Below are 13,313 nucleotides of genomic sequence, written 5' to 3' on the forward strand. Positions count from 1 at the left end.
GAACGAACCATCATCCTTATGATCATGTTCAAGGTCCTTTCTTTGCTGCCAAGAAAGGAAGGGATAGACTTGCTCTCTGTTAAGCATGAGAATAGACATGCCTAATTGCCAGTGCCATCCTGAACCCTAAAAATCACATAAATAAAGAGTTCGATTTCTGGGTAAGTGTCTCCTCCACTCTCTATCACCAGTATAGGTGTCAATGTCCTTGGAAATGCATCACCCAGAAAATTTGTCTGCCACTTCAAAGAAATGATGTTGAGATGTCACTTTTTAACCCACTTGCTTAATACTAGGCCATAAACTTAAGATGCTAGAATATATTTGATAATGCTTAACATGATAAACAAACCAAGTTATAATCTTGCTTATGAAAAAATGAATAAATTAGATAGCTCTGTCATTGCTCAATTCGTTGCAATGCGAAACACCAGATTTGCTATTGAAGATCAAACAAACACATATAATTAGATAGTTTTGTCAATAGAAAATATACCTGTAACAGAACTGCTGGGTAACGATTACTCCCTCACGCCAAGGATGTGATATTCCTCTGCTCTGTCTCTTTGTTTCAGAGTGCATAGGCCTATGCCCCTCCATTCTTGTCGCAGTGATCCAGCTGATTTATGGTGACGTCCAGATCGTCGCTCACTTCCCACTAAGTAGAATGAAGATTTGAAATATTTATTTTGATTCATGCCAGCATTCACTAGTGTGGGCGAATAGGGTTTTGCTTTGAATTCTGAATGGCGGCCATAGACGCCATGGATGTGGAGTGGGATGTTCTGCTTTTCTACTGCATTGTAAGCGCGGAAGAAGTAGAGCCGAGCGGGCATGTGGTTCAGAGGAGGGGAACCTGCACGGGGGTGGCAGCAGGCACCACATTCTCTGGTGCGCTTGAGGCTGTCCAGGAAGCGGCAGGAGCAAAGGGCGGGGATGAAGTCCACCGTCTTCGATTCAAGCCCAAGCCTGCGTGGGTTGCGCTCACTCCTCAAGTTTCTGGCTATGTCTGCCAGAAAGGGGACGAGCTTTTCTTCAGAGTGACTCGCCCAGGTAAGCCCCTCTCTGTGAATTCGTTTGCTGGCTCCGGGACTTTTGGAGTAGCTATGGCTTTGAGATGGGTTTCTTGTGTGTGTGTGTGTGTGTGTGGATCCGTGAGCTTTAATGGTGGTGCTTTGAGAGTCTTGGTTGATCTTTACGTCTTTGCTTGACTTGGGATTTTACAAATGCTGGCTAACCATAACTTTCGTGTGGATCTTGTGTTTCTGGGGGTTGATCTTTGTTTCAGTCCCTCTGATGTATCTTTGTGTCAGTATGCACTTGCCTGCGGAGTTTCTATGGTTTTTTAAAGTTTTCTTTTCTTTTCTTGTTGTGCTGACATTTTTTTTAATTTTTGTTTTTTTTTTTTTTTTTTGTTGCAGTGCTACCAACAAAGTTGAAGGGTGTGCCAGGTAAGCATGTTCACTTCTGGTTGTGTTTTGCGTTTGATCTGGCATAGTTTTTGCTGATAACTTTCAAGTGGTGGTGCGTGCAATGTTTGTTTGAAGCTTTTCTCATCTACTGTTCATGATACTTATGCTGTTGCTGTTTGCCTCTCTCGTTTCTGGCTTTTTAGTCCGATTTGGTTTGCTTCACAGCTGGTGTGGCGTCACTCGCGCGGGCTGGCGAGACTGACGATCAGAAGTTCTGGATTCTAGACCGCGATCCGCTGGGGAACTTTGTCCGGCCTTTCCTGCTGTGGAAACGAAAGGCGTATACGAGTCTGGAAACCAAACTGCTGGCGGAGACGGCTCGCATTTTCATTGTTCTCGGCACTGGAGGAACGGGAAAAACTTTCTTCGGCTACCACTGGATTACTAGGCTGGGACAAATGGGTCACGAACGCGTTTTGTACAAGAAGGAAGGTGCTACTGTCTACGTCCTCAATCTGCGAAGGCATTGCGTTGAAGGTGCTTACGATATGGATGACAAGGTTATCACTGATATGTTGGACGACCCGTCATTGTGGCTAGTGATTGATGGCAAGCAGAAGGCTGCGGTGGAGGGCGTGTGCAAAATACTCTTGACTTGCTCAACTCAGAAGAGCAACTATGGAGAATTCGGGAAGTCGGGAGACTGCCTCAAGCTTTACATATCGGTGTGGTCCAGGGAGGAAGTCGAGGCATTCTTTAGCGACTTCGAGGTTCACAGACGTCAGTTTGAAAGCATGAAGGTGGTGGACAAAACCACAGCGCTCGAGGCATTCGATTACTTGGGAGGTGTTGCGAGGTACATTCTAACTAAATGGAAGTTGAAGGATGGCAAGGACAGGGTTAGAGATGCTGTCCAGCGTCTAGGATCAAACGTCCAGGAGGCAAGGATTGTTCTGTGTGGTGGACACTTGAAGAACGTGAGCGATTGTGTTCTTCACATAGTAGCAAGTGATGATGACTTGGAAGTCAAGAGTCGGAGGTTTGCAAGCGAGGCTTTGATGAAAGAGCTGGGAGAGCAGTACATCCAGGCTGGAGTTGCAGCGATGGTGAAGTTTCTGAAACATACATTCAGCTGTCCTTGGGTGGGGGGTCTGTGGGGGAAACTCTACGAGTCACTTGTTCATAGGCTTCTGTCCCGTGGTGGCAACTTCAGAGTGAAGGAGGTGTTTGAAGACGGGAGACGCCCAGCGGAGACTTCGATCGCTGTTGCACCACATGTGATGGAAGAGGCAAACTCAGCTGTGGATCTCAAAGCGAAAATGGGGAAAGGCAAGTACGTGAAACCAACGTCCGAGACGCTTCCATGTGCCATGGATGACAACATATTGGTTCAGGTGTTTAAGAAACGCGATGTCAAAGCCAGCGGTTTGGAGAAGGTTGATGCTGTGTTGAAGAAGAACTCGTATAACTTGTGGTCGTGCGTTCCCAAAGAGACGTATCCACTCACAGGATGGCAGGATTATAAGAGCAGCAGCGATGGAGGAGTCCATGGAAAAGATATTCCAGTCTTGCAGAAAATGAGGCAGTTTGTGGTTGCAGTAGACTATGAAGATGCCAGGCGTTTGTGAGAGCGAGCTTGAGGTATTAGCGTGGTCGATTCTCTTCCTTTTACTGATTCGTTCTTGCAGCCGAGCAGATATAAAGGACAGTGAGGAATAACTCCGGAAGTCGTCAAGCGTGAAGTACCTCTAGTGGCTTTGACTCGGACAAGGTGGACATTGTGCCCCTTCTTCTTTGTCACTCATTAATCTTTTCTTTCTTTTCCAGGCTTGGCTGTGCAATACCTCTAGGACAGCTTCGAGAGGGAAGGTGGCATTTTGTAAGAGCATGGGTTAAGTTTTTAAGTTACAAATCGCCTTCTTTGTTTTTGGGTCTTTTATCTTTGTAGAACAGGACTTGGTGAGGAGCTAGAAGTTCCCAACTCAAAGGTACTGGCTTTTATGGTTTCACGATCCGTCATTCCTTTTGATGTTGAATACAACTGTTTTACTACTGTGTAACTCAGAACTGGAGGGAGACTGCGTGGGACTGCGTTCCTCATGGTAAGTTTCCAACTATTTTTAAAGCTTGTATAGTTTCGTTCTAGTCATTGTTGACAGTACTAGGAATTCCAGCTATTTCTAGAGCTCATATCCTTGTTGATAAGTAGTTTGTTTCGTTGTTGACGGTACTTCTGGCCCCTGGCCTTCGACAGCGCCAAAATTTTCTGGCTGGATACTGTAAGAGCTCACCTTAATGTTCTATTTGACTCATCACCAACACTCGTTTCATCTCAGGCAGCAGCAGCAGCAGCCAGCGAGCGACAACAAACATTGTTCCGTGTTCGGATCTTAGCAGCCTTTTCAATTCTCGTTTGTGGAAGGTAGTGAACTTCGAAAGCTAATTGTCTTTCCTGGTGGTGGAAAACAGGAACCAAGGATAAAATCGTGGTTGGTTTTCTTTGATCGAAACCGAGGAGAGAAATGAAGGAGCCATGCCATTGATTCCATCTGTGGGAAACGTCCACACAGTAAAAATATGGACGAATATTCAGGTAAGGTATACAAGTCAATCAATCAATCCTGTAGAGCTCACTCATAGGTACCAAGCATTAAGTTACCGTCCCCCTGCCACAATGCCACTTCGCTCCACATTTATGGTTTCCAGCCTGTTTTTTTCTCAGAGAGTGTTTCTACGCAGAAAGATGGAGATGAGATCGAGAACAAACACTAAGAAATCCTGAAATCTTTCCAAGGACAACAGGCGGTGAGTTTAGCGGAGCGCATAGATGTTTTCAGGCTTTGTTTGTCACCGACTTGCGTGCATTCATAGAGCATTTTCTTGCATTCTTTTGTTTGCTTGCTGCGTTGCATGTGAATGATTCTTCCTCCGCGTCGTCCTTGGCTTGAATGCGCTCGTAGTGCGCTGTGTTTTACTCGTCACACATGCCTCACAGCGTGCTCTCTTAGTTGTTGTAGACGAGGCGGAAAGCCATTCCCTTCGAGGAGGCCTGCTCGCGAGAAGATCTTAAGGTAGTCATTGTCTAAGCTCCGATTTGTCTCCAGCTTGGCTCAGATTCCAGTGGTCTCGCTCGCAGGTATAGCAGCGAGCAGCGTAGCGCAGCCATGAAGGCAGCCGCCCTGCTCCTCCTGTGTTTCATCCTCTCGTTTCACGCAGCAGAGGCTCAGCAGGTTGCGCAGTTCATCTTCGGCGACTCGCTCGTCGACTCGGGGAACAATGACTACATCCTCTCCATCGCCCGAGCAAACTTCTTCCCGAATGGCATCGACACGCAGAACAGAGTTGCGACTGGCCGCTTCTGCAATGGCTTGCTCATCTCCGACTTCGTAAGTAGGTCCCTTGCCTCCCTCTCTTCTGTTTGTTTCATCGGTCAGCGAGCTCTAAGAGACCTCTCTCAATCAATGCAGGCCAGTTCCTGGGCGCTCAGCCGGTGCTTCCATTTCTCGATCCATCTGCGAGGGGTCGGGACTTGCTGCGAGGAAGTAACTTCGCCTCCGCTGGAGCAGGGATCGTAGCAGACACTGGAAGCATCTTTGTACGCTTGCTTGCTTTGACTCAGTCTATCCGGTGCTAACGGTGCGTGCGTGGGTATTTGCAGCTCCGACGCATCACCATGCCCGAGCAGATCGGTCTCTTCCAGAGATACCAGTCGCAAGTTTCGTCCTTGATCGGTCCCCAAGCAACCGGGAGGCTCATAGCAAACTCGCTCGTCTCGGTGACTGTGGGTGGCAACGATTACATCAACAATTACCTCTTGCCGGGCTCCGCGCGAAGAGCCCAGCTCAGTCCCTTCCAGTTCAACTCGCTCTTGGTGTCAACTTTGCGCGACCAATTGCAGGTATATATCGTAGTAGCTGAAGGTACACTGTTGTGATTCGATCTTTCTTTTGTTTCCGCAGCAAATCTCCAACTTGGGCGCTCGCAAGATCGTCGTGTCCAACATGGGCCCGATCGGTTGCATCCCCTCGCAAAAGTCCATGCGTCCCCCGAGCGGGTTGTGCCTCCCGGACCTCCAGCAGTACGCGCAGCACTTCAACTCGCTGCTTCGTCCAATGCTGTCTCAGCTCACGCAGCAGAACCCCGGATCCGTGTTCCTCTACTCGAACGGCTACGACATGCTCATGGACATCATGGCAAACGGAGGATCATACGGTACGTATACGTGGTTTTGCTCGAGATCTCGAAAGCGACAGGTGAAGTTTCATGCTCTTTTTTTTTGTGTTTTCAGGACTATCAAATGTGAGGGACGCGTGCTGTGGACAAGGCGCATTCAATGGGAATGCGATATGCACTGGCGCGTCGACGCTGTGCGCCGACCGGAGTTCGTTCCTGTGGTGGGATCCGTATCACCCAACGGAGGCTGTCAACAAGATCATCACGGACCGGCTGCTGGACGGGCCCCCGTCGGACATCAGTCCCATGAATCTCAGGCAAGTTCTCCGCTTATAAGTACCTACAGACATATTGGGCTGCTCTCTCTCTCTCTCTCTCTCTCTCTCTCGCGCGCTACACTCTCTCTCCGTGATCCTCGTCCATTGCAAGCAAACTTGCAAACTTTTAGTATGAGCTTCTTTTTTGGAAGAAATGATTTTTTTTATAAAGTATACTTCTGAAAATGCGAGTCCAGGGCACAGGAATCCTTTGGATCTGTTTGTCTTTGCATTCTGGTGGGGAATTTGTTTTCCTTCAGATTTTCTTACTTTTTTCTGGGTTTATGCTTACGAGATAAAAGAAAGTCAATGCAATGTCAATAAAGCCAATGAAAGTCAGAAAATAATTGAGCTACAAGGGCTGTTGGATGTGGTTGCTCTTACTTTTGTGGGAAAATCTATCTGGGTGGAAGTGTATTTGAGAATCTCATGTTGAGATAGATAGAAGAAGCAAGATTTGACGAGATTGATCTTCTCAAATTTGGTGGTGTCAAGGCAAAGTTGCTGCTCGCTCCAAGGATGCAAAGCTAGCGACTGCAAGCAGAGGAAATACAGCAGTGAGGACAAACTTTGTGATGTCCAAAGATAGGAAAACTCCTAGTACCAACAAAAATGTAAGTAGTCTCTCTTTTCTTCCTTAAAGCGTTTCTCCTTGTATAAATCAATGGAACTTCCTTGGGTTGAGGAGATCACCCGTGGATTGATCACAAATATGGAACTGAGTGAACTGAGCAAGGCAGCATGAAGGAGAAAAAGTTTACCAGCTGTGTCAGGAACAACACCTGAAATATGCGCAGTTGCGCCATATTAGTAAATTTCCAAAACACTGCGTTGTGAGCTGCAAGCGAACTTAAGTTTAGACCAGCACACAAGAAAACGAAAACTAACCTTGCACGCAGCAGCCATGGCGCTATGGATCCCAGGGCCGCAGAGCAGGAGAAAGACTCCAAGCCACCAGCCACCCTACTTTCTAGAGCTCCACTATTACCCTTTTACGTTTCAGAATCTTCTCGCTTGAGAGCACTGGACATTTGAGTCTCTGCTTTGTTTTAACTTGCAATCTATCAACATATTAATCAAAGATATGAAGAACACAAAGAAAAAATGAAAGAACACACAAACTCTCCATCTTGGTAGCAGTCAATCTCTGAAGTTTTTGCTACTGCTCACTCGCATGAGCACGCATCGAGAAGAAGACCTGCTTACCAATGCTAAACGCCTGAATAATTAAAGACAGCCTTACCCACAGAGCAAAGAGAAAAATCCTGTTATCTTCCTTGAGTGAAAACTTTGTCAAATAATATTTAACTAAACCTTACGCACCTTACCCGCAGCTACACTTGCCCTCCACATTCGAGGCACTGGCGGCTCCTTTTCTGCAAATTCCACGATTCATCTTCTTCCACCGATAGTTGCACGCAATCCAGATTTTCTGAGAAGCTGCAAAATTCAGATTTCTGAAACGTGCTGCGCCAATGTACAAAAAAACATTCTTTTTCCACTTTTTTATTTGTTATTTAGACTGTTGTGTGACTCAAAACTTCACACTCCATTTCCCTTCTACCACTTTTTAGCTTTTATTCCTCTCTTTTTCTTTTGTTGTAATGAGCCTACGAATATTTAGAGGAATCTAAATTATTAAATTATTTATCTAACTAAAGATAAGCATGGCATTAGTATATAAAGTCATAGGTTAGAACTTTCTTAGAATCTAGATTCTGAAGAGTGAACATAGACATGAATGCCTAATGGAGTTAATAGGATATCCTATAGATTTTTACACTTATATCTAGCTCTTTATTAGATTTTTTCAACTTTGGTTGTGGCTTCGCATTACTTCTTTGGTCACCTTTTTATAAGAGACAATATTGTATATTATTGTATAACATGCTTGGAAAAAATTAAGCTCATGAATTGGGGAAAGCTATAAACTACTTTTCATGTTAAAGGTAGTGTAATTGATTAATTTTTCCATTCTACTTTAGTCACTTAATCGCACCTACAACCACTTGGAAGAGTCTTATTCACAACTTCCATAAGTCCCATTCAGGACTTGGGGCTTGTTAGCCCCGAGAATAGCATCCATGCCACTCAACCTTTGCACTTGGTCCAAGTGCTTCACGTGTCCAATCCCATGACTGACACCTCAAGGTACCATTGACATATGAACTTGTTACGCTAGGCCACACTCATTCACCTTGGTCACATCAGTGGTTTAACACCACTTGCATTGCAATCCCGTCTCTCCAAGACTGGGCCATTCTCCCATGAGTGATCATCCCAGATCCATTCTTTAGCATCCTTAGGATGCCCATAGACATGGGGAATAGCCTTCCTCAATATCTCCATTCCGGTCTCCATTAAATCCTTTTCTATCCTTGGCCATGTTCGCCAATATTGCTACTGGATCGAGGCCCATGGGCTCGACCACTAAGTCCCACTGTCCTTTAAGACTTCCTCACTGTGTGATTGTGTCCTGGTCACCACACTAGAGGGCTACTCCTCTTCCTTTCCACAAACTGGGACTTTGGGACAACATTTCGGAACACCGTGGCCCTACGCGGGCCTCATGGGTACTCTCCCCGCCTTCTGCCTTTAGGTGCTCTAGCTATGGGTTTAGAGAGAGGTTCTATTGAGCCATGCCAAGTATCCAAGTAGATAGTGCCACCCACACTTGGACTGGGAGCATCGGCCAGTCAATCTCCTAGGGGAACTAGAGTTGGCTCTTGAACACTTCACCAATCTACCCCACTTGCCAGTCCGTATTCACTTTAGTCTTGGACTTCCCAGTGGTTATCCCATCACCCAACACCTGGGTGCAGCCTTCCTGGTCCAAATTGGCCTTTCCTGGCCAAACTGGCTCCACTAGAGTCCTCCCCCTACTATACTTTTGGAGCTCACTAAACCCCCCAGGGTCTGGGAGATGAACACTTTGGGCTTTCACCCTCTCAGACTCGAACTCGGACTCGGACTCGAACTCAGACTTGGACTCGGACTCGGACTCGGTCTTGGTCTCGGTCTCGGTCCCGGTCTTGGTCTGGGTCTCGATCTCAAACTCAGTCTCGGACTCGAGCTTGGGCTCGGTCTCGGTCTCGGCCTCGGTCTCGGTCTCGGTCCTGGCCTCGGTCTCGGTCTCGGTCTCGGTCTCGGTCCCAGTTTCAATTTCGGATTCCATCTCAAATTCCATTTCAGGTCCATTTCGGACTCTATCTCAGACTCCATCTCGGACTCCATCTCGGGTCCATCTTGGACTCAATCTCAGGTCCATCTTGGGTCCATCTCGGGTCCAAATCGGACTCCACCTCAAACTCTATCTCGGACTCCATCTCAGACTCCATCTTGGATTTCACTTTGGACTCCATCTCGGACTCCACCTCAGACTCCATCTCAGACTCCACCTCGGACTCCATCTCGGACACTTCCACGTGTCATGTTTTGGTCCTCTTGTGTCCCTTTTTCTAGAGACTCACTCATGGCTCGCCTCGTGCTTGTTCCTCGAGCACTTCGTTGGGAGTTCCACTCCCACTCTCGACCTTTTCAAGTCGAAGCTTTTTGTCCAAACGTGTTACATTCGTTTGGCTTTCGCTTCGGCCACTACTATGTGGCACCCTTTCGGCTCCACTTTGGGGCTTAGGGATTTTGTGTCTCACAGGTAGCACTTTAAAAACTTACTTAGGAAAGATGAGTTAATATATAATGCTTAGTAGTTCCATGCCTATTTTCAAAGCTTTTCTTTCAGCTATAGGCTTTATATATAATTTTTTTCAAATGTAAAAATGTTTTACCTCCATGAAAATAGATATTTCTAGTGTGTGAGGTGCTATTGTATCAATTTGTACTTTCAGCGACTTAATAAAGTCTATACATTCAAAAAAACATTAATAAAATCAACTTGCACATATGTAATAAATGTATGTTAAATTTTAGGGTTTATTCCCCTTATAAAAAGTCCAAGTGATCTATGTGAACTGTAAATGTATTTTATATATTCACTTGGAATAAATTATTCACCTTAGTATAAAAAAATTGATTTACAGTAATTGGGCATTTTAAAAAATTTCCAAACAAGGAGGTTATTACAAGATACTTGTTGGATTATGAGAATTAACGTCAAATATATATATATATATATATATATATAGTTTAATATTTAAATCATGTTATCATTTAATTTTAATATTTGATCAACCAATAGCAATATCCAAATTTATTTTGAGGGAAAAGTTTAGCAAACTTTTGTTTTAAATTTTTAGGGGCATATGAATAATTTTTCATAACTTTATTTAATTATGTATATGTAGAGATCTTTCACTCTAAACTCCATCTTACAATGGAAAAACTAAATATTTTCTATATTTAGAAAATCTTTGAAGTATTTCACAATGAAAATTATAATATATGAATAAATTATCTTGAGCTCTTTAGAAAGTTTACACACATGTGTTAATTAATACTAAAGGCTCAAAGTAAACTTATTGAAAATTTATATAACTATAAATTTTTAAAATATTTTTCACCAATCAGCCTATCACAAATTAACCTTAATTCAAGATTTAAATAGGAACCATATCACTACTCGAGATTCGTGTGTCGTGCTCGCATGCTCTCCACGCTCTCACCCAGCTTGGCGCGCAATTCCAGCACCACCAGCTCGAAAAGCACGAACAGAGCTCCCTCGTACACGCTACCCATTGGAAGGATGCCCGCCACGTCACCGCTCCCGCTAGTCACGTCGTCCGCCATCGTCCTTGCTGGCAGCACAACAAGCGAATCTACCCCTGCAATGTCATCCACCCGCTGCGCTGTCAGCAGCATAACACGTGCCCCGTCCCTATTCGCGACACGTAGGATCCCGTCCACGGTCGCGAAGCTCCCGGGGCCTGGCCCCGCGCTGCAGATGAGGAGGTCGCCAGCGCCAATTCGCGGCGCGCTCATGTCGCCCACGCAGCTTGCCTTGAGCCCTAGATGAAACAATCGCATCGCCAAGGCCTTGAGCATCAATCCCTCGCGCCCGACGCCGTAGAGCACGATTTGCCCATCGCGATCCCTCGCGGCTCCAATCTCACGCACCATTCTCCCCGCCGGATCAAGATCCAGCTCCTGGGCGCGCTCAAATACCTTAGAAATCTCTCCCAGCGCCGCGGACGCCATGGCGGATAGAGAAGATGACGAATCCATTGGTGAATATTCTCTCTTTTAAAAAAAATCCTTTGTTTTTCTCTTTTGGTGTTTTACATGGCGACCGTGTTTTCCATCCTGTGACTTTGGAATCCAGTTCTGTAGCACAAGAAACTTCTTTAGCCCACGATCCAGAGAGAAAGAGATAGAGATCAATCAGTCTAGAGACTTTTTCTTTGTTCCAAGAAAAGAGAATGAGAAAATTTGCAGACCTTTCGGCGAGATTGGCTGATCCCTCCTCGAAAACTTCCAAGACTAATGGTCTTCGCACGGCCGACTCACTGCTCGATCTCCCATTCTGGTGGGGCTTGTACGGTGGGATTACGTCCACTACCAGGCACGTTGTGTCGTCTCGTAGGCCTGCGACTCCTAGTGCCTCCTAAAAGAATTTCCAAAACGAAGCAGTGAGTGCCAGCGATTCAAAGACGAGCGAACCGAGAGAACTTTCTTTTCGGCTCTAAAAAAACAACCATCACTCACTTTCACGATATGCTTGGCCGCGAGGTTGGGTGGCAATCCACGGCAACACTTCGCAGCTTTCTCAGTCGAGAGTGCGTCCCACACACCATCCGACGCGATGATAATCCGGCCTCCGGTTTTGGGAAGCTGGGAAAAAAAAAACAGAGAGTAAGTTCCCAATGGATGATCATTGCTAGGAGAGCTGACTTTTCTAATACCTTCACTTGCTTCACGAAAGGCACCGCCACGATGTACTCTCCCACGTCTGCGTCCCCTATGGATCTTGATAAGCAAAGGCCTCCTGGCCAGCACCTCAATGGGCCATACTGCACGAAAGAAAAGGAAAAATAAAAACTTCGCCCACTAAGTTCCATGTCTCAAAACGAAGAAAAGCAGATTACTCTCACCTCCACGCCGAGAGCTGTGCTTAATCTCCCGACTTCGCCACCGCAATCGACAATTCTCTGTCTCCTGCATTAAATACCACATAGCGAGGCATCGTTAGACAGTTGAGCGAACTATTAAGTGCTGCAAAAACTGGAAAACAAACAAAGAAAAGTCGAGGGGAGCAGAGAGGAGAGTTTAGCCACACGAGATTTCACTCACTCGGCTTCGTTGTCGTCTAGTCTGTGGTCAACAGTCATTGGCATTACACCGGCCTCAGTGTCCAGCACGCACCGAGAGTCGCCAACCGACGCAACAGTCACAGTCCATCTATCGACGATCACAAGAGACACGGTGGTTCCTGACGTTTGTCCTGGTAAGTTAACACATCGAAGTGTTAATCCCAACTCGTGAAGATCCAACAAAAGCAAGCCCAAGAGAAAAAACGAGAAAATCCAGAAAGCAAGCATGAGTGATTGAGAGAAAGAAGAGAATTTGATACCTTTCTGTTGGAAATCCCTGTCGGTCTTTAGAAATCCTTTGATCATTGCCTCGGGGAGAATTGATAGCCACTCGTCTCGATCCAGTCGCGATGGAAGTGCGCTCATGACGTCCTTGAGAAGGTGTTCTTTTGCGTGTACTGCCGCCGCCGATCCATTGTGACCATCGAAAATCTGTGGAAAAAAAAAATTAAGCATCGAAAACGCTAGACGAGAAAAATCCAATCACTCACCGCAAAGACTCCAAATGTGGATGATCCATCGCCCGGAATTCTCTCGCAATCGATCTTGACGAGAGCAAAATCCTCGCCCTTCTTGGATTGTCCGGACTCCCCGCACACGAACACCGGGATGGCATTCTTCTCCACTTTCTCGATCCTCTCGATCAGGTGCTCCTGCTTGAGCAAATCGGCCAGAGCCACCATGCCGCTGCGGTGCTGCCGCCTGTTCCTGGTGGCGTCGCGATCGCTAGCCATCGCCCAGAAATTTTAACATCTACTGCTATCGATAAACCTAGCTGGCCAGAGATTGCTCTTGCTGCGATCACGATCCACTACTCGGCTCTCCTGGATCCCTTGGAATTGGTCGCAGTCGCAAGATGACAAACCGGATTACCTAGTCCAGGTCACTGTGCCGTGCTGCTGCCGCGTTAGAAATTTCTCTCACTCCCTCGAGTCAGATCGATCGATCTCTCTCCAAGAAGCTCCAAGATCGCGCGAATTTCGGTCGCTACTTGCTGGAGAATGCACGTCACGGCGATCGATGGACAGGGGAGAGAGGAGAGAGACAAGAGAGAATAAGAGCCCTAGAGTTGAGGATTGGGAGCTCGCATCCCTAAAATTCCAGTATATAGCACCACACACAAGCCGAGGACGGGATTAGCAAGGAAC

General features: G+C 46.3%; 4 protein-coding genes across 4 annotated transcripts; 2 read left to right on the forward strand and 2 right to left on the reverse strand.

The window, feature by feature from the left end:
* Positions 1-729: 729 nt before the first annotated feature.
* Positions 730-3,341, forward strand: LOC9633049. Its single transcript, XM_024675070.1, has 5 exons — positions 730-1,053; positions 1,422-1,451; positions 1,638-3,053; positions 3,101-3,183; positions 3,240-3,341. Exons 1-3 carry the CDS (start codon positions 747-749, stop codon positions 3,038-3,040), a joined length of 1,740 nt encoding a protein of 579 aa, XP_024530838.1. The 5' UTR covers positions 730-746; the 3' UTR covers positions 3,041-3,053; positions 3,101-3,183; positions 3,240-3,341.
* A 924-nt stretch (positions 3,342-4,265) lies between these two features.
* On the forward strand, positions 4,266-6,088 carry LOC9643133 (GDSL esterase/lipase At4g28780). Its single transcript, XM_002960632.2, has 6 exons — positions 4,266-4,483; positions 4,549-4,802; positions 4,880-5,007; positions 5,071-5,310; positions 5,372-5,624; positions 5,701-6,088. The coding sequence occupies exons 1-6, from the start codon at positions 4,329-4,331 to the stop codon at positions 5,919-5,921; spliced, it is 1,251 nt and encodes a 416-aa protein (XP_002960678.2). The 5' UTR covers positions 4,266-4,328; the 3' UTR covers positions 5,922-6,088.
* Positions 6,089-10,390: 4,302 nt separating this feature from the next.
* LOC9643134 (3-hexulose-6-phosphate isomerase) lies at positions 10,391-11,090 on the reverse strand. Its single transcript, XM_002961284.2, has one exon. It carries the CDS (start codon positions 11,078-11,080, stop codon positions 10,475-10,477), a length of 606 nt encoding a protein of 201 aa, XP_002961330.2. The 5' UTR covers positions 11,081-11,090; the 3' UTR covers positions 10,391-10,474.
* On the reverse strand, positions 11,080-13,295 carry LOC9643135 (probable protein phosphatase 2C 15). Its single transcript, XM_024676025.1, has 8 exons — positions 12,657-13,295; positions 12,426-12,597; positions 12,146-12,296; positions 11,947-12,010; positions 11,758-11,865; positions 11,561-11,686; positions 11,293-11,459; positions 11,080-11,179 (listed from the first exon to the last, which is right to left on the reverse strand). Exons 1-8 carry the CDS (start codon positions 12,897-12,899, stop codon positions 11,134-11,136), a joined length of 1,077 nt encoding a protein of 358 aa, XP_024531793.1. The 5' UTR covers positions 12,900-13,295; the 3' UTR covers positions 11,080-11,133.
* Positions 13,296-13,313: the final 18 nt, after the last annotated feature.

The sequence above is a fragment of the Selaginella moellendorffii genome, unplaced genomic scaffold, assembly GCF_000143415.4.
Source record: "Selaginella moellendorffii unplaced genomic scaffold, v1.0 SELMOscaffold_0, whole genome shotgun sequence".
NCBI classification, from domain to species: Eukaryota; Viridiplantae; Streptophyta; class Lycopodiopsida; order Selaginellales; family Selaginellaceae; genus Selaginella; species Selaginella moellendorffii.

What these genes read in the sequence shown, in the direction of transcription:
- LOC9633049 (XM_024675070.1), top strand. Translation starts at nt 747, where the DNA reads ATGGCGGCCATAGACGCCATGGATGTGGAGTGGGATGTTCTGCTTTTC. An exon ending in CTTCAGAGTGACTCGCCCAG is followed by an intron (nt 1,054 to 1,421) that starts GTAAGCCCCTCT and finishes TTTTTGTTGCAG; the next exon opens with TGCTACCAACAAAGTTGAAG. An exon ending in AAAGTTGAAGGGTGTGCCAG is followed by an intron (nt 1,452 to 1,637) that starts GTAAGCATGTTC and finishes TTTGCTTCACAG; the next exon opens with CTGGTGTGGCGTCACTCGCG.
- LOC9643133 (XM_002960632.2), top strand. Translation starts at nt 4,329, where the DNA reads ATGATTCTTCCTCCGCGTCGTCCTTGGCTTGAATGCGCTCGTAGTGCG. An exon ending in CAGACACTGGAAGCATCTTT is followed by an intron (nt 5,008 to 5,070) that starts GTACGCTTGCTT and finishes GGGTATTTGCAG; the next exon opens with CTCCGACGCATCACCATGCC. An exon ending in GGCAAACGGAGGATCATACG is followed by an intron (nt 5,625 to 5,700) that starts GTACGTATACGT and finishes TTGTGTTTTCAG; the next exon opens with GACTATCAAATGTGAGGGAC.
- LOC9643134 (XM_002961284.2), bottom strand. Translation starts at nt 11,080, where the DNA reads ATGGATTCGTCATCTTCTCTATCCGCCATGGCGTCCGCGGCGCTGGGA.
- LOC9643135 (XM_024676025.1), bottom strand. Translation starts at nt 12,899, where the DNA reads ATGGCTAGCGATCGCGACGCCACCAGGAACAGGCGGCAGCACCGCAGC. An exon ending in CCACATTTGGAGTCTTTGCG is followed by an intron (nt 12,598 to 12,656) that starts GTGAGTGATTGG and finishes TTTTTTCCACAG; the next exon opens with ATTTTCGATGGTCACAATGG. An exon ending in CAGGGATTTCCAACAGAAAG is followed by an intron (nt 12,297 to 12,425) that starts GTATCAAATTCT and finishes TTAACTTACCAG; the next exon opens with GACAAACGTCAGGAACCACC.